At 35.1% G+C, this 27,277-nt stretch overlaps 1 protein-coding gene across 3 annotated transcripts in view; it reads right to left on the reverse strand.

The window, feature by feature from the left end:
* The window catches only part of Rnf19a (ring finger protein 19A, RBR E3 ubiquitin protein ligase), a 51,092-nt gene extending 25,937 nt beyond the window's left edge, over positions 1–25,155 (reverse strand). Inside the window, exons 1-2 of one of the 3 annotated variants that reach the window (XM_003479858.4) lie at positions 24,918–25,155; positions 4,052–4,818 (exon numbers count right to left, since the gene is read on the reverse strand). In XM_003479858.4, the coding sequence (XP_003479906.3) occupies positions 4,052–4,632 (581 nt within the window). In that variant the 5' untranslated portion in view covers positions 4,633–4,818; positions 24,918–25,155. Of the gene's footprint in view, positions 1–4,051; positions 4,819–24,562; positions 24,706–24,917 lie in introns of those variants that run through there. The other 2 variants (XM_063257620.1, XM_063257619.1) reach the window with 2 other exon arrangements.
* Positions 25,156–27,277: the final 2,122 nt, after the last annotated feature.

Genomic DNA, 27,277 nt, shown 5'->3' on the forward strand with positions numbered 1-27,277 from the left:
TCTACTTTGAGGCAAGAAAAGTATTTCTAAAGGTGTTAAACAACCTTTTCTGTTTTGCCATTTATATATTGGTACTGGGGATCAAACTCATGATCTTGCACTTATCGGGCAGGCACTTGTGCTGCTGAGCCTAGCCCACAATATGTCAAACATAGAAAATGGTCATACTGTTAAGTATCAAATGGAAAAGGAAAAAAATTCATAGTTCCACATCTCCCATGAAGGTGAGGTTGGGAGGAGACTCAGCTGGGCACAGTAGTACCCACCTACAATCCCAGCTATCCCAGATGTTGAGACAGAAGTCAGAGACTTGAGGCCAGTCTGGGTAATTTAGCAAGATCCTGTCTCAAAATTTAAAAAAAAGAGGGCTGGGGATTTAGCTCAGTGGGACCGCACCTGCCTTGCATATTTGAGAGTCTGGGTTCAATCCCTAGAACAATGACAACAGAAACCTATCACGTGACACAGGTTAAATCTGTACATATACACATGATACTGGCACCATGGCCATGCATTTCTGTGAATGATTGGCAAATATATATTCAGATATTTACTTATGTTCCTTATGCCTTACTTAAATAATGAAGTTTTAATTAAAAAAATCTTGTAAGTATTTAAATTAAATATCTGAAAGATTAAAATTAAAATAAAGGAACAGGTATAGCCTGGTAAGAGACAGCATACCTAGCATGGTTAACACTCTGGGTATGATTCATAGCATTGTTAAAAAAACAAAAGAAAACAAGAGACAATATTCAGGAAATGGAGATAAGGAATAATAAATGAAAGGTATAAGAAGCTTATTGTATCCTAAGAATTTTCCTAGCAATAACATTAAGAATGGATCTTTGTAACAATGTAACATTAAGAATGGATCTTTGTAACAGGGCCTCAAAATCAAGTTTGTACATGTTCATCATAAAACTGATTTTTAATTAGGGCTCACAAAATGGTCTATGTTTCAAAGTGTAACAGACAAGTTTTATGTAAGTGGGTGAGGTTTTCTATGTAATATCAATATAAAACCTGTAACATTAAAGTTTATAAAATATGTATCCAACTTGGAGAACCAGCATAAATAATAATTTATAAATAAAAGTTGCTGCTGTTATGTATTTTCAAAGGCTACTGACAACTACCACACTAAAAATGAATGTATAACCAAATAAATTAAGAACAATTCTTTGTTTGGTACTGAGAATTGAACTCATGATCTCGCACTTGCCAGGCAGGTGCTTGTGCCGCTAAGCTAAATCTCCAGCCCCAAGAACAATCCTTTATTAAACTGATATATCAAGTGGTTGTCTTCAAAATCTAATTTTTGAAGTATATTATTTTATATTTTATATGTGCTAACATTTAAGTTATCCAAAATACACAGAATACTGAACCACCTTACTTTTTTTAAACAATGAAGTCTCAGTAAGAAAATGTTAAAAAATATCCCAAAGAATGTTACTGAAAAATTTTAAATATTACCAGGACATAGACACACAAACGCGTTTATAAAGAGTAACAACAATGAGCACCATCACTCACTTGTCACACAGATCACTTGAACACAGTTGTTTTGAGGCCAAAGTGAGCAACTTAAGTGAAATCTCACCTCAACAACAACAACAACAACAACAAAAGTCCCTCTATCGCGCAGGTCAAGCACATTAACAGTAGCATGATTCTCTAATTCAAAAGCTAAACTGGAACACTTAAAAAAGAAAGGCAGTGGCATTAAAAGTTATACCAGAATAATAAACACGAACTTATCTTGGGCAAATCAGAACCTATGGTCACTTGATTTATCACTGGGTTTCGAAGTTTCCTGGTTGTCCCTTAACATTCACATCCCCTTGTTCTTTTTTTCTTTCTTTCTTTCTTTTTTTTTTTTGTCTTTTTCCTTTTTATCGGTACCAGGGATCGAACTCACAACTGCCTGCTTGCAAGGCAAGCACTTATGCCGCTGAGCTAAATCCCCAGCCCGTTCTTTTTTTCAAGAGGTAACCACCAGACTGTATGTATTTATTCATTCTACTATTAATGAAAATTTGTGTATTTTTTGTGTGCTATTATGAACATTCTTAAGTGTATCTCCTACATAAAGAATTTGTCTAAGGTATTTAGGAGAATTCTTCATTGTAGAGTAAATGCATATTTAAAATTTTAATAGCGTGTCATTAAGTGAGCTAATTCATTTATATTTTCTTTTAATGTTTTTCCTTTTATTTATGTAACAATTTTGTAACCTGTTTTGATGTTGTTACTATGTTATATATGGTGATGGCCTAATTTTCTTCCCCCTCAGATAGCTAATTTTCACAATTTTATTCGTTGCATACTCAATCCTGTTTTGGTTTGGCATACTTTCCCTAAAACCAAGTTCTTATACAAACTACATAGTGTTTTAGGATTATCTATTGTGTTCTCTTAGGTTGCTAAATGTTGACTGTCCATCCAGCACAAGAGAATACACAGCTATTTATTAATCCAAAATTTAGTGCCTCTAGACTCTCTCCTGGCCTCAGGTTCTCAAACATAAGCCTCCTTTTTCTTTGTTTCATCACTTTCAGATTTTTTTAAAAAACATTTTTACATGTTTGGAAAAAAATTACAAAGTACTTCTTGTCCCCTGGGCTCTATGAAGGATGGCTGGAAAATTATACCATTTTATCTTTTCTCCTGAGTTTTTGCTATGGGAGTATTTATTATAACAACTCATGAAAACTTTCTTTTAACCTAAAATTTACTATCAAACTTAAAATTTAATTTCAGGAGAATGATTTACATCAGTGAAAATACTGTGCAGGGATTTATAGAATCACAGTGATACAATTATATCTAAATTGTTTTCCTAACAGGATAGATACAGTGTCTTCTTCAAGTTGTTTTAAGGTAAAGCTCCTTCTTCCCATTTTCTCTCATCTTTTCCTTGAGAGTTTAGCTCTTCGTGGCTCTCAGAGTTTTGTTCAGTCCTTATACTTGGAGACACAGCTAACCTTGAGCCAATTTACAGACAGTATCTTCTGCTACAAGTTCTTTACAGTGTAGGAGAGCATAATTCAAATAGGACACTGAACAGTAAGTCCTACACACAACTGATAAATTCATAAAGTATTGTTATTAGCATTTTTAATGCTTTCTATCACAAATCTTTAGTGGATGGTTAAGTGCTAGTGACATCTAGAAAAATTAGAACCTGTATATGTTAGAAACATGATTTTTCTTATTTAAAAGTATAAAATATAAAAATAAGATTATGAATATAGGTTTATAGGTTAAACGCAATTGAAAATTATATTACTCAACAAGCTTTAAAAATGGGTTTGTTCAAATGAGTCCTGAAGTTGTTATCTGATAAATTTTACATTTCAGCCTTGCCTCAGACTATACCCAAATAATCTAGAAATTCTAGGTTTTTATAAACTATAGTGTAGCAGTAGTACACTAAAGCTCAACCGCTTGTGGCTTTGACTATTCTTAAAGAGTATCTAATTTTTTTCTCGGTTTGGACAACTGAATATAATAAAAAGCATACACAGGGGTTGTTGTTAACGTAATAATCAAACACATGAAGTTATTTTAAATGTTGGGCAAATGGTATTTGTAATTTAAAAACTTGAGGTAAATGAAGCATTAAATAATCCCTACAGGTAGCAAATCTTAATGAGTAGCAAATGTTTACATATATTAACCTGAATGAATTACTCTGTGGTAAAGTACCTTTCCATAAAAGTCATTTATATATGACCTCAAATAAAATCTCTTACCATAAACTTGATCATTTCATCTATTATTCTAAAATAAAAATTCTCTAAGGGATAGGGAAATTCAATTTTGCATAGGGCTAAAATCTGTTCTCTATCATCTTACTTATCTTTCAGAAATGCTCTTAAGTGAGTATGTAATGTAGAAATAGCATAAAAATAAGATTCTTGCCTTTAACATCCAACACAGTGCCTAGCATGATTTTAGTTCTTTTCAGTAGTAACCAGCAAATTCTTATTTTATCCCTGCAGAAAAAAATTAATGCAAGGAAAGTCAGGCAATATTTTCTTACCCACAGTCTGGAGCTGGACACCACCTACAGTCAGGATCTGCGACAAGCCACCGTCTAAGCATAAATTCTTCATATTTTTCCATCAAGACATCATCACTTAATATCAAGCGAATGTCATGGGGATTAAACCGTTCCGTACATTCTGGGCAACTGATATTAACTCTACTTTCAGAGATTTCTATTCTCAGGTATTGTCGTAAGCAATCCACACAAGATCTATGATGACAAGTCATTATATCGGGAAATCTGTCTTTAGAGTGCCGCAAAAGGCACAGAGGGCACTCTATAAAGTCTCCAACTTGTTTGCTGATAGAAGTTAATCCATTGTCAGAAGAGGCATTTGTAGAGAAAACGGAGTTCTTATCAGTGCACATTTCAGAATGTATACTTTCAATACTTGCAATCCCATCCACCCCTCCATTTAGCTCCCTTGATTTACGTTTGTTACCCTTTTTCCTCCGAAACAGAGAGCCTATTGAAATTCTTCTTTTTTTGGGTGCTTTTTTAACGGAAGGCAAGCTTACAGATGAAGCAGAAGACTGAAGATCTCGATCTGAACCCATTTGCCGATGTAAACTCATGTCTAAAATGCGTATTAGAATTGAGTCAGGGACAGTGTCTACACACAGCCCTTCATTATACTTCAAAATAAATCCTATTTCTTGTTCTTGCAGTCAGATTAAGCCATGATGTATGAAGATCCTACTTGGTTCCTTCAGAGAATTCTTGAAAAACTTTGATTTATAGAAGATGTTATTATAGATGTCCTGAAAAACAAAAACCAAGATCATTAAATTGTATTTTTAGTCTACAAGTTTTTATAACTTACAAATTCTTTATGAAATTTCAAACACATATATTCTTTAATCTTAGTTTAAAAGGTAAATTTATTAGTTTAGAATATAAAATTAACACTGAACTAGCAATAACATTGTTTAATCTCAATAAAGATATGAACAAATCTGATCGATATAAGATCTTAGGTAAAATTTCTGATCATTATCACTTCAGCAATACCTCACAGCATTTAGGAGTTTTTGTTTGTTTTTAATTGACAATAAAGGATACATGCAAATACAAAGCGCTAAGGACAGTTTATATAATCTTGAAAAAAAAAATCAAAGAGGGAGAAGGGCTCTTCCACTGCCAGAACAATGATTTATTATAAAGTTACAGTAATTAAGACAATGTGCTATGTCACAAGGATTTATATAGAACAATGAAACAGAATATAGTCTGAAAGTCCCATATATGTGATACCTGATTTATGACAAAGATGACCTTGCTGAGTACTAAGAACGGACTTTTTGTTTTTTTAAGAAAAAAGTCCTATGTCTACTGGCTATTCATCTGAGACAATGGTTTGATCTATGGCTCATCTCATGTGTAAAAATCAGTACCAGATGGTTGACAGATATAAATGTGAAAAATAAAATCATGCAAACTTTAGGAGACAGCATGAGAGTAATTCAATGAAAAAAATTCTTAAATGGAATATACAAAAGTGCTAACCATAAAAGATGATAAATTGGACTACAAAGTCAAGAAAAAGTACCAAATGAATGGGAGAATACAAAGAACTAAAAAAGGAACAGTATCCAGAATATTTAAAGAACATCCAAATCAATAAAAGTAGACAACCCAACAAAAGTGGCCAGAGGATGTAATAAGTATGTACTTTACAAAAGGATACAAAAAAATTCCCTATCAGCAAATAAAACATTAACGCTACATTGAGAAACTACTATACATGCAGCAGGGTAGCTATAGTTAAGACTGATATTTTTATATGCTGTAGGACTAGGAACCCTCCCATACTGGTGATGAGAGTGGTAAAATGGTTCAACTTCTTTGGAAAGTTAACAATATCTACCAAATGTGAACATACAGAGAATGTAATCTCTTACCCAGCATTTTACTCCTAACAAATGAGGGCACAAGGCAAAATAAATGCATCAAAAGATATACATAACTATGTTCACAGAAATATTTATGTATTCACAGTAATATTTATTAGTCAAAATACTGTGAGCAATCTACATTTCCATCAACAGAATATAGATGTTGGGGTATATTCATGTTCTAGTATTCCATGAAGTAATGAAAATACTGCTTCACACACACACACACACACACAAAATAATGCCACAAAAAGAATGTGTCATGTAATTCTATTTATATAAAGTTCAAAGAAGGTAACATTAATCTACAGTGTTAGGAGTCAGGGTTATAGCTACCCTTAGGGGTAAACACAAAGAGACCTTTAACATGTATAGTGATTACAAAGGTATGAGATGTGACAGAAAAACAAAATAAATGTTTAAAAATTTTAAAAATATATTACAGTAAAAGACACATTAATTCCTCAGAATATTTTCCCTTGTTTTGAAAACACTTATCCTACCATTCTTGCCACTTTTGGAAGCAGTTCTGGAAGTTCTCTTTCTAGTGAGTGTCTTCAGTTGCATTGTTGTGGCTGCTTTGATATCTTAAATGATTCCAAACATTTACTTTTCATGGTCACTGTGACTATGAGAAAGAACCAGAAGTTGTGTGGTGAGTATCAGTAGGGTGGATATGGATACACTGTAATGGCTTTTTTACAAGCCCGTCTTTCTGTTGGATGAAACTTAATAGCAGCAAGCAATGTATGTTTTAATCATACCTCACAAAGACACGAAAGAGGTCATCCAGTGCTTCGAAGAGTGGCAAGAATGATGAGACAAATATGATCAAAGCAAGGAGTAGTAGAATGAGGGGAGATTAACAGCAATGTATCTTTTACTGTAATATGTTTTCATTTTAACCTTCATGTATATTTTGATCACGTTGCATTACGTTCATATAGAAAGATGAGTGAACAAAAACTGCCAAAGATTATGTATAGTATGAGCCCATTTGTAAAAAAAAATAAAACCACATAGTGTTTGTTATATATAAAATACTGTCAGATTTATTATGAAGGCTTAGCTTACATGACTAAGGAGACAGAGAAGTCCCATAATAAGCCTTCATAATAAAGCTTTTTCTGTATGACTTCGAAAAGGACAAAATTCTTAGCCTACTTATCTAACCTCTTTTTTTTTAATAGTATTTATACCACTTTTAAAGTCAAGATCTCTGGGGTCTTACTTTTTCTATCTCTTAAGAAATGTTTGAGAAATTAAGAACTAGAAATGACCCCAAACAAAAGTGTTTCTACCATGTTAAAGCTATGTGGCATAAAGATTCAGTGAAAGTACAGACTTTACTGACTCATCCTAAGATATATTTAATTTGACACCATGTGTTAAAATTGGGTAGGAATGAACAATCTACACAGAGAGCATACCATGTTTTAAGAAAAGCTGTATTAGTCAGGGCCTTACCAAAATGCATTCATAAGGCAGTTAACTAAAGGATGCACTCAAAAAAGGTGTGAATAGTGTCAAAGAAATCAAATCTCAGGAAGTTGCTGACTTCAGAATGAAACAGCAGGGAGGGAGCCGTTATTGGAGAGTAGTTGATCAACAGTAGCTGATGGAATACCCAGCTTCTTTCTCCTCAGGACCCAAAATTTTGCCAGTGTCTCCCAAAAGCCAAATCTAAATCCAAATCTAATCAGAAGCCAACAAGGGAGGACAAATAAAACAATTCTTAGAAGTCAACCTCCTGAAGTACAAAGCAGGGTAAAGGAAGAAAAGGTAGGAGGAGGTTGTTGCTTCTGGAGGAGGCAGGACAGCCAAACTAACCCATACCAGATATATAGAGAGACCCTGGAAGTAGAAAGACTTGGCTCTGCTACTCTTAGTTATAACACCTTAGATAAGGTACATTTCTAAGTCTGTGATCTCCATTACAAAACATGGATGACCCCACCCACTTAAAATGTTCCAAGATTAATCTGAAATTGAAATGTTGAAAGTATCTAATAAAATCCAACATTGTACTAGATGTAACTAAAGTGAAATGTAAGATAAGCTTTGTATCCCTAGCCTAATACCTTACATAATATGTAGTTCATAAAAAGTGAGTAATAAATATTGGCTAAGTAAGTCAGGCTTTGGGGTTGCATGATCTTTATTATACAGCCTTTCTACAGCTAGAGTTTTAAAGTAGAAAAAAAAAAAGATAAGAAATTTTTATTCCACAAGTGCTACAGGATTCTTAACAGGTTAAATATCCTGAAATAATGTAACTTCAAGCATTACAGATTAAAATTACCCCTTGGATACACATTTCCTAACTGTGAACACTGTAGTAGCATCTAATGGCCACCTATGTGCCTAAAAGACTTATGACTCATAGGCAAGCACTTTAGAAAGTGAGAGAGATGAGTAAAAAGTCTACAGAACACTTCCTCACTCTACTTCGCAAAAGAGATTTCCAACTGTGGCCAGCGCACTGCATACATCCGTGGACAGCTGGTACTGTGGCTCTATAAGATCAACAACTTTTAATACTACTATGTGATTTTTAGGAATGTTTCTCACAACTCAGTTGTGTGGTATTTCAGTGCAGACTGCATACGGATAACAAAATGCTGTTTCAATGCAGTCCAATTGAAACCTGTCACATAAACAAGCACTTTACGGGTAACAGTATTTCGACCTACCTATACACGTATGGATAGGCATTGTTATTGAGCAGATACATACATTTTCTTACTTAATTATTAAACTTGGGTTTATTGTGTTATATCATAAGATAATTTAATAAGTTAAAATGGCTCATTTAGCAGTTGCAATATAGAAAGCACAAAAACACATTAGTTTTTTGCTCACATTATAGCAACATATATAATCACTAATACTACAAAAATTGATAGCTGGTTATTAATTTTTGGAATGCACACAGCTATAATCAGACATTCAATTCAAAGACAAATTTAATCACATCTTTAATAAACTTTTATAAGACCTATCTTCCTGCAAAAAGTATCCCTTACTTCTTAACCATGCCTTATTCACATCACTACTTTTTGGCAGTATGTACATTTGTGAAAGACTATTTTTAAGGAGGAACTACACGAAGAATAAAATTAGACAAAAAACTTCTGACAAGCACTTTGAGAACTCACTATATTGTACCCACTTCCATTGGACTAGACACCAATCCATCATTTTCATAAAAACAAGGACAAATATCCCATTAGTTTTATGTTTCTGCTGTCTTTTTCAAATGTTACAAAATATTTAAAAATAAAGGAAAGTTTTTAAAAACTTATATATCTTGTCTATACTGTATTACACATTTTACATGTGTCCCGAGATATTTCTTTTTCACTTAGTGTGGTCCTGGCAAGCCAAAAGGTTGGATATCCACAGTCCAAATACTAAATATTAGTGAAGAGTACTCAGTTTCTCTAATTCGCTTTTCTTTTTCAGATGTCTGGTAATAAACATAGCATGAAGCCATATCTACCAGCACTGTGGAGCAGCACAGGAAGAACACTAACTTCTTCCCCACCCTGTTACATCTTAGCAAGGAAGAACAGGGGTAGAGAGTTCCAAACAGAAATTCCTCAACTTCATTAACTTGGTTACTACTAGAGTCAGAAGCTTCAAGAAAGACAAGACTCTATGTTAGATGCTGCACTCTATATTACAAAAGTGTAACTTTATACTTACATCAAGATAGAAAGAAATGAGGAAAGGAAAATTTTAAAATTACACGTGAAATTGGAAAACCAAGAGAAACATTTGCCTTGATAGATAAGAAAGATATCTTAGGCCTTTTACCAGTCACTAACATTTACTTTTTGTAAACCACATATTTTTATCATGCTGGTACGTTTTTCCTTCCTACATATATGTGTATATGTTTATACACATGTTTTTATATATAGTCACAAGTATATATAAACATATATGTATATACTTGCTATCATGTCAGATACATCTTTTTTAAAATTGTATTTGTTTGTATGGAAACTTCATTGCACAAATTTCAAAAACATTTTTATGTGATCAAATTCACTTATCTCGGTCTAACTTTTGATTTTTATACCAGTCTTATAAAAAGCCTTGCCTGCTCCAAGATTGTATTTTTGATGAAATTCAAATTATCTATTTATTTATATCAGGAACTGTACTCACAACCTCATGCTTGTCAGGCAGGCACTGTGCCACTAAGCGATATCCCTGGCCCCCAAGATTATATTTTTAAAATTCTCTAATGTTTTCTATAGTTTTTAAAAACACATTTCAATTTATTTGAAAATCAGGATTAAGCTGAGATCAAAATTTTATTTCCAAATGGCTAGCTAGCCAGTCACTATAACACCAGTTATGGAATAATGATCTCTGTGCTACTTCACTCCCAGTGATTTGATAAGCCATTTTGCTAAGTGATACGAACTTCTAAAATAAGCTGTTGAAATAGATTAGGAAACTGTTTTGCTCCAGTTTGTACTACCACTAGCCCAATGTTTATTTTCCTGAATTCTCAACAACATCCTCTGTCAATAGTTTTTGATATTTGCTTATGTGATCCTTTCAAAGAGTAAACCTATTTATAACAATATTTGTCATTTTTGGCATTCTTTATTCCTTCTTGTGGATCTACAATTGTACCTTATGTCATTTTTCTACAGTCTCAAAGAATTTCCTTCAGCATTTTGTGATGTGCAGATCTCTTTAACAATGAACTATCCTTTCATTTACCTAAAACATGTCCTTATTTTGTCACTTAATAAAAACAGATATGTCTACTTGACAATAGAATTTTAGGTTGAAAGCTTTATCTTTTCAAGACTTTAGGTTCATTATTAAAGTGTATTCTGTTCACCTCCGTTTTTAGTAAGTCATCTTTCATTAATATTTTAATTTTCTTGTATTTAATGTGACTTTTTCTCCCTTGGCTAATATTCAACAATTTCTATTTTTCACCCATTGTGGTGATGGTCACCTATAATCCTAGTAGTTGGGAATCTAAGGCAGGAGGATCACTGTTGAGTTCAAGGCCAGTCTGTGCTATACACTGAGTATATACTAGAGTGGCTATATAGAGTATAAACTAGATAGTGAGATTTTGTCTCAAAGAACAAAACACAAACAACAAACAATTTCTATTTTTTATGGTAAGCAATTTGATTAATTTGTGCCAAGATGTAGTTTTCTTCATATTTAATTTATCCTGTTTTGGGTTCACCAAACTTCCTGGATTTGAACTTGACTCAAAATGACTAAGAATTTTGGGAAAAATTACTTATTTTAAAATCTACTGCCCTTTCTCTTACCTTTAGAATTACAAATTTTTGTATGTTAGACAATTTAACTTTAACCCAGTGGCCACTGAAGCTTTGGTCTTATTTATTTATTTATTACTGGGAATTGAATTCATCACCTTGCGCTTGCCAGGCAGCTACTATGTTGCTCAGCTATATTTTTTTAATCATTTTTTTCTCTATTCTTTGGCTGATTTTTATTAGTCTATCTTCAGTTTCATCAACTTTTCCCCCCGCTGTCTTCAATCTGCTGTTAAATCCATCCAGTGAAGTTTTCATTTTAGATAATGTATTTTCAGTTGCACACTGTTCTTGTTTATAGTTTTCATTTCTCTGACATTACCCATTTGCTCAATCATGATCATATCTCTCTCTTTATAACCTTGAAAATATTAGAGTTGGTTTAAAAGTCTGTCTACTAATTCTACTAAACTATTGGGAGGCAGTTTTTATAGTGAGCTGTATTTCTCTGCTTTTTCACATGCCTAGTAATTGTATATTATAAACTGCATATTGTGGATGATATGCTGTAGAAGCTCTGGAATCTCTTTTCTGAGAGCAAAGATTTCAATTATGGTATGGTAATTAACATCACTAGCTCATTAACTTGACTTTACACAGGCTTGGCTTTATGCTTTTCTGTAGCAATCAGAAATGTTGATAAGGGGGCTGGGGATTTAGCTCAGCAGCCTAAGCGCCTGCCTTGCAAGCAGGAAGTTGTGAGTTCGATCCCTGGTACCGATTAAAAGGAAAAAGACAAAAAAAAAAAAAAAAAAAAAAAAAAAAAAAGAAATGCTGATAAAAGTTCTCTACCTTGGTGGAAATCAAACATCAAATTCTATCTCCTCTGCAGAAGGAAAACGGCTAAAATTCCTAGTTTTTCTGCCTTTCAGCTATGATTTTCCTTCAAGATCTTTGAAATTGCCTAGTTGGTTTAGGAAACAATGAGTTATTATCATAGAATTAGGAGCTATCTTACTATATCACAACTTCATTCTGGAATTTATCCACTCAATTTCCAGCTACTCTGGCAATCCCGAACTCTACACCACAAATCATTAAGACTATGGCTTTCTGCTTGAGGTCCAGTTGCCTTTTGCTATATGGACTTTTCTTTATGGAGGATGACATACAATTGGGGAGGGGGTAATCTGGCAATTTTTTCCAAAGTATATCTTCTTCATCTAGGCTGTGAGATATAATATGCTTTAATCTGCATATATATATATATATATATATATGACATTGTCATAGAAAACTTTATCCTCAGTATACATTTGTGATCATCACAACATAACAACCATTTATTTGACTGCTTTAAATTTTTTCCTTTGCTCCATGCAATGTCTAAGTATTAATTTATTTTTCCTTTCAGCAAATATGTTCAGTGTCTATCATGTTCCACGTATTCTTCTAAGTGCTGGGTATATAAACTGAATGAAATAAAGAAGGCCCCTGCTTTGTGGAACTTTCATTCTAATGCATCTACTAAACTAAATACTGAACAGACATTTCAGACTACATCTTCTTTAGAAAATAGAGTAACATGAAGGACTTTGTAAGGACCTAAATTTTAATAAACTGCTTCCTCTTTAAGCATTATTATTATTTAAGAACTTATTGGGCTGGGGTTACTGCACAGAGCCTGCTCGGCAAGTGTGAGGATCTGAGTTCAAGTCTCCGTACCAATATATATATATATACATATATAAAACTCACAATTACTATTATGCTTGAGCATGTATGTTAGTTCCAAGATCTAAACAAATAATTATCAAAATCTAGTATAAAGTTTTCTTCTTAAGAACTATAAATACTCTTAGCAGCAGTCTGTTTTTCAGTGACAATGGTTTTTAATATTCTCACACTCTGGCACAGTTTAAACTGCACAAAAAGGAATCACTAGTTACCTAGCCAAATTATCTAGTATAAAGAATACTGTACTTACTTAGCTCATTGTGTATAATTTCAGAAACCCGTAATATTATCAATAGTGGGGAAGGCCTCAGAATTTGACTATTTTGCCTCTGCTTTGCTTCTAATATATTGTTTCCTAAGACAGTAAGTATGTGTTTTTCCATAAAACCTCCCAAATGCAATATAGCAACTCTGTCAAATTTAAATATGGCTATGTATAATTCAATGTAGCAGCTGACTGCCAAAAAAGAGAGTAACTGTCAGAAGCAGTCTTTTAATGAGATACAACTAGAAGCCATGTACTACAAATGATACAATCTATACAAGCTAATTTTGACCAGTAACTTTTATAAATCTGAACATAACTAACAGATGTTTTTTAAAGCATTAAATTGGTTAGATTTTCATACATGGCTTTTTCTGAACAGATAAATCATTATAGTTTATAATAATAAACCTGACTATTACTCTAAAAAGTTATTTAAATGTTTAAACTTCTTTTTGAAGTTATATCATTCCTAAACACTATACTTGCTTTTAAGACATGCTTAATTTGGAAATGCCACATTTTACTCTAATCTAGCCATTCCCCAGTACAGCTGAATTCAGATACTAAGTACAAGTGCATTTTGTGACCATAGTTTTTGTTGTTCAAGTAGTATTAACACAACAGACTCTGAAAACTCTATATAAAGAGTTCATTTTTCTTTATATGACCTGTCAAAGTAAATATATAATAGACAATAATGTTTGGAAAAAGATGAAAATACTTAAAAATAAAGAGTAATGTATGAATTGACTTCAGAGAAACCTATTAAAACTCTAATGTAATGCTAAATTATAAACATAATAGGTACATATGTACTAGTTAACAGGATACAATCACAGCTTTCAATAGATTCTCCAAGGAGTCCAATAAAAGGTTAGCTGCTATTGTTGAAATGTTAACAATTAACTTGTTAGTAAAAGTTAACCTTAGATCAGGTATATCTTTTCTGCTCTATTTGTAAGTACAAATTTTCATGTTTATGCCAATTATAAGCTCAATTTGAACATTCTTGTAAAGCAGTAAGAGCTGAAGTTATACATCTTTCCATAAGTTTTTGACAAACTTACAATACTGATTCTTAAGCAGTTGTCTCTATTTCATCAAACAATGAACATGAAGTAGGTCGATATGTCTCACATCTACTGAAAACAACAGCCACACAAATAATGGTTAAGCAACACTGTGTGTTCAAATATTTAATGTATTTAAATATAGTGCCATTATGTCACCTTCATACAAAATGGCAATTACCACTGAAAAAGATTTTCTTTATTATGTAGTACAAGGTAACTCAATAAACAATTATCTCTAGGTAAAATGTAACAGACATAGAGAGGAAAACATTAATGCCCAATGTGAAAGGCAATAATAGTTCTGGAACTACAGTCTAAATGCTTTTCAATTATTTAAGTATCTTCTTAGAAACAATGAGCACATTATATGAAGACTTAAGGAAATCTGGCTACTATGGATCTCTACCAAGTGGTTTGTGCTTTTGGGTCAGTATCACCCTTCCTCTACCATCTGTAAAACAGGTATAACATTATTGTGATAAGAGATGATGCTAATACGCTCATCCATTTCAAAAGGCAAAGATATTTCCCATTCTATCTGTAGTTAGGTGTAACCACGTAAGTAGTCCCGACCAATGCAATTTGTGTACAATGATGAATGTCCTTTCAAGGAGGCCCCCAAATCCTTAAACTTCCTGTCTACTCAAAGGCTAAGTGCAGTACTGTAATTTCTGTAGCTGATTACAAGCAGAACATAGGGAATGACATAACAAAACGCTGAAGGAATCTAGATACCCGAGTCATCTATACAGTTCTTAGATGTGAATGAGAAATACATATTCATCATGTTCCACCACGGGATTTCACAACTGTCTGTTTCAGACACAACAGGCTAATTATGTCTTGTCACCTTAAAGTTAGGAGATAAAATGAGGTAATAAAATTTAGGGTATCTTAGAAGGAAACGTTTTTTAAATGTTATACAAGTATAGGTTAATGCTGGAGCACATACTGAGAATAAAACATGAATTTAGGATTAAGTATATCTTGGGTTCAAGTACATTCTCTGAGATTTACAGTAGTTATATGACGTTGGATTAAATTATTAAAACAATTGTTTCAACTGTATAAGAGTAATAACACATCTGAAGTCCTAGATTACTACAGAGATTAAACATATAAAGAATTCAGCATAGAGTATGGCATATACATTTACTAAATATTAGCTATAATATTATAAACATCTGAGAAGATAACACAAATATATTTAGACCATTTACTGGATAAAAATGTTGGAAGATTATTACACATAAGATTAGAAATAAAATGTAACAAATGATAGGCTCTGAAGCAGTTTTTCCATCAGTATAGTTAACCCTTTGGAAGTTTGAAATACTTTATTATACACATACATAAATTTCGAGAAGGTAACTAAATTTGTCAGTTTTATTTGTTTATATAGTTACATATCTAACTGTGATTCTTTTGGATTAAAAATGGAAGTTTCAACTTAATCACTTCTATATAAAAAAGACAGAGATAGACTATTAATGTAGGTAAGAATCAGTTTCCAGGTATCAATTTCCACTTTTGAAAAGTATAAAGACCCAGATATACTCACTACCTTGATTTTTATGCTTCAGATACTTTTCATGATCTACCCAAAACAGAAAAAGATCAGAATAAATTATTCCCACACGACACAAAGTCTCCCAAAAGACATATTAACCAGCTTCACAAATATGTACCTGTTACATTTACCTAGTTAAGCCTTCATTGAGAGGTAAAATAGATAATGCATTGTGGTTTTCACTAGATATTCATTATTCAGTCCAATACAAAAATGTAGGCTGCTACCAAAAAAAAGTATTATTCATTCTCTTCTCCCAATTACAAAAGAAAGAAAGAAAGAAAAGAAAAAAAGATTTAAGCCATTCTGGTTAATTTCAGGGCCTCTTTTGGTATGGGAAAGGTACATCTGGGAAGTGGCAGGGAAAGCAAAGTGCAAAACGCCAGGCACATGAAGTACCCTCAGTACGTGCAAGTTTTTACATAGGTGTTTTAAAAAGTAACATGCTGTCAAACAAATTCCTCAACTAAAAAAAATTTTTTCCCTCAACTGGTTTAAAATACACATTACTGCAAATCAGTAGAAGGGAAATGTTAACCTAGTATGAGATCTTAGTCAAGCATATCTACTTTGAATTTCAATTTGCTTATTTGAAAGCTAAAGTGCTAGGTGTGGTAGAGCACACTTGTAATCCCAGCACTCAGCAGGCTGAGGCAATAGGATCACTTCCAGTTTGAGGCCATTCTGGGCTACACAGTAAATTCATGGCCATCCTGAACTACATGGTGAAACCCTGTCTTTAAAAAAAAAAAAAAAGGAAAGAAAGCTAAGGGGATTAAGACCAGATAGTGCATAAAATTGCTTAGTTCTAAAAGACTAAATTGGGCAAGGTGGCTCAAGCCTGTTATCCCAGCACCCTATAATGCAGGAAGATAGAAAGTTTAAGCCCAGCCTGGGCAATTTAGTAACTTAGGGAGATCCTGTCTCAAAATTTTGAGACGTATTAAAAGGGGATTGAAGTTGTAACTCAGTGCAGAGATCCTGGGTTCAATTCCCAGTACCACAAAAACAATCTTATTATATGTTATATATATAGTTTATTTTTACTAGTATATATGTATTTGTAGTATGTAATGTTTACATTCATCTTAGGAAGTATGTATATATACTTAACATACCTTAGTTTTTAAAATTCCTCTTCCCTTTCTTCCCTGTCTCTAGATCCCCTTCCCACGTATTCTTTTGTTTTTTTTTTTCATGTTTGCAACACATAATGATTTCATTCATTGTGAGTAGTTGCTACATGTACACATCTCAGTTTTTTCTATACCCTACTCCTTTCCTCCCACCCTCCATATACATTTAATTAAATAATTCTCTAAGGTTAAAAATAATTAAAAAATTAAAAATTTTAAATAAATTTTGGTTTTGTTCTTTTCAAAACATCTCCAAATTCTTAAATTAGCATATTCCTTTGTCTTATTATATTTAGTAGGATGAATATAATCTCTATAAATTGAATTTTTACCAAGTTTCATGATTAATCTGATTCTATTTTTGGACAATTACAAGTATTAGGTGTTTGGGCTAATTTTGTTCTAACTTTTTTTTCAATGCCGCCTCTCCTCATTATAAACTGATAACAGCACATCTCACTTCTCAAATTTTCGAGATTTGCCTCTTTATCATAAAGTACATAATGGGCAAGAAAGAGAAAAAAATCTCCAGTTAGCTACATCATCTTCTGTGTAAAATTTCATGTACATAAAGGATAGTGTACAACAGTCATAAAGCTATTTTTAAATTTTTCTTCAAATTATCAATAATTTTCAGAAGGTACAAAATCTTTTGGGAAACAAAGAGACACAAAAGACAAAAGACATCTGCTTTCCTTTGAACGTTCGACATTGATATTAGTCCCCCTAAAATGAGATTAAAATTTTAAACACAAAGGAAAATTACCTTATGGAAAGACAATCAGAAGAGTATTTTCTAAAGAAAACAAAAGTATTCAAATAATAATAATAAAAAATCATGAAGGTTTATCAGTGTTAATAGTTTTCTTGTTGAGAATTAAAAAAAAATCAACTTACCTACAATTTTAAAACATTCTATTACATTAGACATATTACTTAACTATTGACTCTTACAAGGCATCAATCTGAAGACCAATGTGAAAAGTAGTCATTCAAGTGGGCCTACTAACTTCTTAGGGTCTTCATTCATTCTGACCTATCAGATTAGCCTTTCTTAAGTCTGCTTACGCATTTCCATTGGTTTCCCAGGTAGTGAATAAAAATTTGAAACTTCACAAGGCATTCAAAACCATCTCTCCATCTAACCTTAGTTTCTCATAGTTCTCCTATATAAAACCCAACACTCTAGCCAACTGACCTGTTAAATATCTTAACAAAACATACATAGTTTCACCTCCATGAGTTTTCTTGGCCCCAAATACTCTTTTCCATCTTCTCTGCTATTTTAAAGAATTACTCCTCCTTCAAGGTCTATCTCTTATCTCCCTAAATCATTCTAGGTCATCAACTAAAAATAAACACTGCTAAAATTGCTCCATGCTTTTATACACAAGTTTACAATATTCTAAATACTTTGTCTCAATATTCTTTATTAGGAAGTGGGGGAAGAGTTCACTGAATGAAGAAAATCAAGCAAGCAATATGATGATGATTATGATTTTAAATATGTCATCAGTATCTCAGAGAAAAAGTGCCTAAGTAAAGGCATAAAAGAAGTTAAGGAGCTAGGTGGAAATCTCAAGAAAAAATACTCAAGCAGAGAGAACAGACATTTCAAAGGTTCTACAGGATTATGTCTGGTAGGTTTAAGGAACAGGCAGGAAGCCAGAATGTGACCAAAGGGAAAAAGCATTTATGAGATAGATCAGAATGTTATGGGGCCAGGTTGTATGTGATCACTGATCACTGTAAGGACTTTGGTTTTCAACCTAAGCTAGATAGTGAAACTTTTAGGGGCTCTAACCAGTTTAATATCTGAGTAGTATAGAAAGGATTATCTTGGCGTTGAGAACAGATGGATGGAACAAGGGCGGCTAGAGAATAGTGTAAAAGTCTATAGCAATAATCTAGGAAACAGAAGATGGTGACTTATTAAGTAAAGGTGATGAGTGTATGCTTCGATACATGTTTTAAAAGTGGAACCTAACACTTCTGATGATCTGCGGACTGCTGGAGAATTTTGATCTTATTAATCAAGGCTGAAACTATCAGACAAAATGCAAGAGGTGTAGAAAGAACAAGTTTAGGGAGGAACCAAGACGACAAATTCATTTTCAGGCCTTTAAATATGAGAAGCCTTTTAAAAAAAAAATCTAGATGGAGAAATGTATCCAAATACATGTTTTGACTGGTTTTGAGCTCAGGGGAAATTATCTGGCCTAAAAAATGGAATTTGGGAGTTGTTATATGAACATAAATGAAATCACCAGGAGATTTCACCAAGGGAGTAAATACAGAAAGGTAAAAAATAAACCCCGTGGCATTCCAATATTAAGACATAGGGAAGAAGAGGAAGATTCAGTAAAACAGACAGAATAAGTGGAAAGGGGGTCATTTAGGAATTATACCATAAAAAGATAAAACTGATTAGTCTAATTCTTCTCTAAATGTCAACTACATATAAAACAATGAAGAGCAAAGTAAAAAGTTGGGAAAGAGAGGGAGGAAATGACAGGAGTGAAAGTAACATGATGGACAGAATGTATTTTATAGGATATAATCTAGTAAACCTGTTAAGACGAGAAGGGATTAACACACTTCCTCTGGCAGTTCTAAGAAAGGATTAGAATTCTAAAGGAAGAGCTGTTTAGTCTCTGCTAGTTATGATGTATGATATAAAGCAAGGATAAGGCAGATCTTTGGTTTACTGAAGAGTTTTTACCATATACTAGTCTCCTGTGGCAGTTGTAATAACAAATTATCACCTGCTGAGTGGTTCAAGCCATTAGACATTTATTCTCTCACAGTTCTGGAGGTTAGAGGTACCAAATCCAGCAGGGCTGTGTTCTCCTCTACTGTTGTATGGAAGAATCTATTCTTGGTCTCTTCCTGCTTCTAGTGATTATGAACTTTCCTTGACCTTGTGGTCACACCATTTCTATCTCCAGGAACACATTGTCTTCTCCTTTTCTGTGTAACTTTTCTTAAGTAACTTTCTTTGGCTTTTCCTTTTTTAAACACATTTGTCATTGGATTCTGAGGTTATCTAGATATCCCAGGATGATTTCAAGTCTCTAAATTAAACTGACAGTTTCTGGGGATTAGGGTGTAAACGTAACTTTTGGGGAGCTATCTTTCAACCCATGACACATAGCTCCTAGAATTTTTGCTAAGAACATCAGAACATCAGCCACATTTATGAAACAGACAATAGGATATTAATGTTTGTCCATATTTTTTTAAAAGTTGCATTTGTTTTAAAATTAATCATTATGTTTATAAGGAAATAGCTATTTATTTGGCTATGTGTAACCAGAAGCCTCTCAACTGCTTACCAAGTAGCCAACCTTGTCTGGAATAAAAGAATTACCATCACATACATCAAATCCCCCGAAATATCACACATCATATCCCCTGAAATGATAGCCTTTTCCAAAGACTGTACTTTACTTTCATCACTGACACTAAATATCACTGACACTACTTACTAGTCCCTATCTTCTCTTTCCAAAAGAATTTATTTCATGATTTTGATTCTGGATACTAAATAAGTCTCAATTATTCACATAAACAAAAAGGCCAGATTAGCTAGGTCAGTATTTAAATTGAAAAGAGATTTAAAATTTAGTGCATAAATTTAATCTACTCACCTCCCTGATTCTATGTGACAAGAATACCTTGTACTGATTCCAAAGTGGGAAGTAACAGGACACTCCATATGCAGTAGTTTCATGGGGACATACTTTTGCTTTTATATTGAGCCTTATCATGACAAATTACTATTAATAAAAAGATCTCTTTTGTCTAAGTAGTTCAGTGTTTCAAATGTATAATTAATTTATACTAATCCAATTAAATAGTCACAAAGCCATTTGGGGAGAGTTGTAAGGCATTCACCTCAGTAATTTCTTTGAAATGGCATACGCTGTCAAAAGACACATCAATCAAAGAAAGACTATCAAAAACAAAAACAAAGAATCTGGAAAAGAGCATTCATACAAAGTACCTGTAGCACTGCACTATCCAGTATGAATAAAAGAATATAAAATCACTCATTTATACATGTTGAAATGGTAATATTTTGAGTATGCTGGATTGTTATAAAAATTAATCTCACCTGTGTCTTTTTCCTTTTTAATACAGCACCAGAAAATCTTAAAATTACATTAGTGACTCGCATATTTCTGTTGGACAGCGCTGCTATCAAGTAATACACCTGACTAGGGACACATTTTGTCACAAATATTTTGCCTTTTTTCCCTCTTGGAAATTTATATAATAGGGACTTTATTCAGTTGGCAATTACTTATTCAATAGCTGTTAGGTTTAGGTCAAGTGCTGAGGCCTTAAGAGTGAACAGATAATAGTCCTGGCATCACAAATGAAAGCTACATGATCTCATTTGGGATCGTGCAAAAGAATAATTTAGAATACTTAAACATTTTGGGGAGCAAATGCCAATATTTGTTTTATAAATTACAAAACATAAATCCATAGATTTAGACTAGTGACCACCTATTTTTGTGATATATTTATAACATTAACCTAATAGTTATCCAAGAGCCTAGTACTATCACATTTCTAATAGCTTGTCCTGGCTTTTGCTCTAACTAATTTGCTCCCTGTTAACTGCTCACTTTTAGAAAAGTTCTCAACTGGCAACCAGCTAACTATTCTCATTATCAGTCTTAACTCTCATGGATCCCCAGAGTAGGGCAGAGGTTGTAGATGCTAAGTGCACATAATTTTAGGCAGTCAACTCCAGTTTTGTGGAACAAAGATTTAGTCAAGTTTCTTTTGGGTTCAAATAAACTAGGATAATTTCTGAACAACATTTTGGTTCATAATTCATACATAAACTTATTTGTGAGCTACAGTTCTACCCCAGTGAGACTTTCACATAACAACACTTCCCAAACAGGATTTCTAAAACAGAACTACTACTAATTAATAAGTGATTTTTAAAATACTAAGTAAAATCATCAGGGCAAATAATAGTTTTAAGGCAAATGGCATAGCTCTCAAGGGAATGTTAACAATAAAACAATCCTTCAGGTGTTACTGAGCAACAAAAAGAACAATACAGCAAAAAGTAGTTTTAAAAACTCCTTTATGAAAGTGAGTTTTTCTCGCTTTAATGCAAGTGTCATTGACGTATGACAGCTAATGAAAAACTAATGAAATACTCAAGTCTTAAACACTCAAAATGATTTTATCACCTTTTTTGGTTGAAATATCACCATCTGAGATACAGATATGACACTTATGACTGACACTGAACTGACATTTATGAATCTGAAAGAACAAGTCAAAAACAATTATTCCTGGTTGGTGGAACAAAATGCCTAAGTAAGGGAAATTTAGCTATTCTCCATAAGAAATGAGATTAACATTTTGTTAAATAGGAGTAAAGCCAAAGCCTTTTAGCTTTGACATAAAATCATGAGTCCTTTCACACAACTTTTAAATTATTACTTGCTATGAGGAGCTAGCTTGCCAAATACAATGTAATATGCAATCAAATATAAATTTAGAAATTCAACCTTTTTTTGGCCTTTAGCCCAAGATGGCCTAATTTTTTAAAATCTGGGTCTCAACAACAAAAAAGATGATAAAAGAGCATAAGTTTAGTTAGTAACCACCAGCCTGCATTTGATACAAATGTCACCTGTAAGTAATACCTAAAAAGCAAACCATTCTTTCCGATTCTCTGTATTACCTGAGTAAATAAGATAAGCGAGCAATTCTGATGTAAACATAACCAATTTATCACCACTTCACTCTGTGCCAAATACTTAACTAGGGACTTTTCAAGTTATCACAAATACCTCCCCCCACACCCACCCAAAATTTCAGAAAACTACATTTCTCAATTCTCTGTTCTCTTCAGATTAAAAAAAATTAAGTGTGTATGTATGCGACGAGGGGAGATTAGAAACCAAAGAATTTCTGAGACAAATCTAAATAAAAAGCAGAACCTGCCATAAATTACTCACGTTTAATTCCACCTAAAATAATTCACAGCGAGCTATCTCTTTAAGTCCATAGGACCTCATTCAAGAGAAGTGACTGCCAAGTGTCCTACAGTCACAGCCACAAAAATGTTGCTTTATGACTTATCTTTAAATAGAGGAAGTTCAGATTCTACTAAAATGCTCAAGTATCTTTAAAAGCAGATACTCATGTTAGTGCCTTTCCTGTTAGGTAAAATGCGATACAGTTCTATCCAGTCAGGTAAGAAGGCACCAAAAATTCAACAAAATTGCCACAAATATTTAAAAAGTTAAATTCTGACGCTGGCTAGAGGGCAGTAAAACAGACAATTCTTTACATTAACTCCACTGAACTGAGGCACACATACTCCAAGTGAGACAATGTTTCAGTGGCTACAATGTGTATAACAAGAACTGGTTTGTGTTTTGGCCCTTAAAATACAACTTTGCAGTCTTAAAAAATTAATCTCCAGTAAGAAGTCTGAGATATTGACGAAACTCTGGTTTCCAAATGAGAATTTTTCCTCAGAAAGACAGCTTGTGATGACGTTGAAGTATTTTTCATGGAACATGAGACGCAAACTTCAGTTACTTAATGAATGTTAAAAAGAAAATCAAGAAAAGACAACAACAAAAAAAAACTCATTTCGAGTTTTTGTATAATTTGGTTGAGTCCTGAATTACATACAACAAGGAAACATTTGAAAATAAGGTCATTAACGATTTCCAAATAGAGAAAAGTATTTACAAATGAATTCAGAGCTCAGTGTTAACATAAGCAGGCAAACACGGCAATGGTTTGAATTATAAACAGACGTGGTACCATATGCACTGAGACAGTTAATAACAAAACTGAAAATAAAACTTAACCATACCACCCAGGTTAACACACCCTTAATGGGTCACTGAATCTAGGTTAAAAAAAGAAACAAAAACCAATAAAAGACGGCCATGTTCTTACCAAACCAAGTCGAATGGAAAGGGGAAAAAGAAAAATTGCAAATATTTTGGGGGCAACCCATGAAGGGAAAGGACTGCTATGTGCTTCCCCTGTTTACTAACATTTAAAACGTCTTTCCAGCTGACACTTAGGCTTGAAAATTGCAGCGGCACTTAAGGCTGTCCTTTTGTAACGCCACCTAACAAAACATTCTGCAACCTCTCAAATAGTAAACACTAAAACGGAGCAAAGCATAGTCATATACTCCAACCCGCAGGGATCCAACGGGCAAAAATTAAATCTTTCTCCCTCCCATATATGGCGGTAACTACTCTCTTTTTTTATCTACTGCTCTAGTCTCGGGGTTAGGGAACCCTAAACTACTTTTCCTTTTTTGCCATTAATGGAAATGAGGGGGATGGCCGCGTGGAATCCAAATCCTGGGGCAAACGGAATGCAAAGAAGTGGTATTACTTGCGGGTGAGGCTTGGGAACACCCAGAGGGTTCGGCAAGAGGCAGACAATCCCACACGTACGTTCGCCAGGGCCCCACCACCTTCGGTGCGGGTGTGATCGGCACTCCCGAAGCGGGTGCAGCTTCTCCCCAGATACTCTGCTCCCCTTACCCACGGCGCCAGGCAGCAGACCTGGGGTGCGAAGTCCCCGGCTCGGACCGTGCAGCGAGGCCCGGAAACCGTCCCGTTAGAGCCGATTTCACCCGTCAGGAATGCGCTCCGCCCCGCCGCCGCCGCCCCTCGGCGTCCGCCCCGGGTCTCGCCCGCTTCGGGCCGGGGAGGGCTCCGGGGGCGCCGCCGTAGAACCCGGGCCAGCCTGAGCCCAAACCCGCAGACTCCGAGCCTGTCTCCGCCCCGGGAGCCGCGCGAGGCGGCGCAGGGCACAGTCCTGGGGTCGGCACCGGAGCCGCCCCGGCCCTCCCCGCCCCCACTCCCTCCCGGGCAGCCTCCTCAGGCGCCCGCGTACCTCCAACTCCTCCTCAGAGCGCAGGCGGCGGCGGCGCGAGGCTGCGGGGGCGCAGGCCCATCTCCCGGCGCGGCTGACGGGTAGAAAGACGGGCAAGGTGCCTCAGACTCGCAGCCGCGCCGCTCAGCCTCAGTCGGAGCCAGGAGCGCGGAGGGAAGGGGTCCCAAAAGCCGCTTTCGGCAACTCCTCCACGGATCTGGCTTGACGGCAGCTCCCGGGATCTAGCGCCGCAACTACCATTCTCCCCTCCCTGGGCCTCGCTGTCCCCGCCCCCTCCTCCCACTCCTTCCTCCTCTCTCCCCTCCTGTCCGCTCCCCGGACCCCGCCCCTCCCTGCCCTGCCCCGGCGCGCGCCCCATGCGTCATGGCGTCACGCCCACCGGGACGCGCGCGTTCGCCGGCGCACGTTCGCCCCGCACGGGAGCGCTCTCGCAGCGCCTGGGTGGCCGGGGGAGCTGCGGGTCCGCCCTCGTCTGGCGGGTATAGTGCTTATGCCTACCTTTCATCATGGCCCTGAGGGTGCTTTCCGTGGACAGGTGGGGGTGGATGGGCCACGCCCAAGGACACGGAGGCAGGGTCTTAGGACCCTATTTCTTGGCATTTAGCGTTACATTATTCATTCCTTTGTGTTCTCACGGTCACCTGCTTGATTGGCAGGCCCCGAGAGCGGAGCTGGGATGTACGGTACTTCAGTCCAGTACTGAAAAAAAGTAAGTCCTTGTCGATCTTTAATACCGCTGGAGGTACTTTAATTCAACTTAGTCTTTTTCACATCCCTTAGTTTATAAACCATCCATACAGTCTTTGAAATTTTTTAAACCTGTGCAGATCTTTCTTAAGCTGAATAAACAAATCCCTGATGGTCCTGTTTTTTTTTTTTTTTCTTAAAGATTTAAATCATTCTTCCTTGAATACTATGCACGAATGTGATAGATGCTGGACAAAATGTCCACCATCTGTTACTTAACTAAATATATCACCCTTTCAAGCCTTATTTTAGTGTGTGTCTGATTTAGATTAGAGACAAACGAAGGAGCATAGGCTTTTCAGACTACACTTGGTATCTTTGGTAACCCAGTAAATGTTTACTAATTAGAAAACTGAACAAGCTAGGCAGTTGAAGGTCTAAGTACCTCTGACCATGAATCTTGAAGGAAGTAACTATGGATATGTTTGTTTTAATTTATTGGAAGGTTTAGAACTGTTATAGATACCTTTAAAAGCTAGTTACAGGCTGCCAGCAATGTGATCTATGGGATAGTTTAAGCTTATGGATAGTACAAGAATAATAAGTTAAATAGATCTATGGATCAGTACCTATACAAAATCTTACCCTAAAATGTATCAACATGTTAAACATTTTAGCCCTGATGGAGCTGTGGTGTGTGGTTTTAAGTAAAGAAGTTCCACAGAATGAGAATGGTTTTATACTCTGTACAATTGTCATGTTTTCCAGAGATGCCTTTTCCAGCTTTTCTTGTCTCCTTGAAAGTTAGAGGGATTTTCTGCTCCTCACTAGGCCAACGTGAATCTATTAAGAAAGAACTTACCGAGCATTTCCACTTGAATCCCTGAAGGCTCTCCCCATCTCAGCCTTTGCAAGCTGGGATTTATTACCTTTCCCTTAAAGCTTATGCCTTCCATTCATCTGGACTCAAACCAGAATGTGGGATTCTGGTTCTTTAACCCCCACCAAACCCTGTTTTAAACCTTCTAAATATCCTGTGCTCTCTCTGCTATATCTCTCTTTGTTGTTAAGGTATCTTTTCAAGTTTGGCCGCATTTTAGAATCCCCTGCAGCACTGTAGAATACTCTTATGCACAGGCAGCGCCTGTCACTTATGTCAGACCCTCTGAGGGGTAGTGCTCTGCGCTAGTATTTTTGAAACTTCCTCAACTGATTCCAACACATAGTTGCGCTGAAAATCAGTGATGCAGTCTCATCATTTTCCATTGGATTAATGCAAAAACCCTTTTTAAATCCTGGCCTCTTAATTTTTAGCAGCATTCTTCATTATTTGTCTACTCTTGTCCAAATCATTTAACACCAGTGTATATTTCAGTGCCTACTGTCTTTAGAAGCATTGTTTATTGTTTTTAGGCACCATAATACAGTGATGAAAAAGACAGTACATGTATCTGCTCTTGTGAAACTTAACATTGGCAGGCATGGATGAAGGAAAACAAAAAGAAGAAAAGGAAATATGTTTTCCAGAGTGCAGTAACATAGATGGAAGCCAGAAAGACTGTTACTTTATTTTGGTCTAACTAAACTCCACTCCTCTGACATTTGAGCTGGGTTCTACAAGGCAAGAAGCAGGCAAATAAGTTAACAGGTGGGGAAGGCAGAGGAAAAGCAGA

The sequence above is a fragment of the Cavia porcellus genome, unplaced genomic scaffold (assembly GCF_034190915.1).
Source record: "Cavia porcellus strain 051 isolate PalLab524CR breed Dunkin Hartley unplaced genomic scaffold, mCavPor4.1 scaffold_10, whole genome shotgun sequence".
Taxonomy (NCBI): Eukaryota; Metazoa; Chordata; class Mammalia; order Rodentia; family Caviidae; genus Cavia; species Cavia porcellus.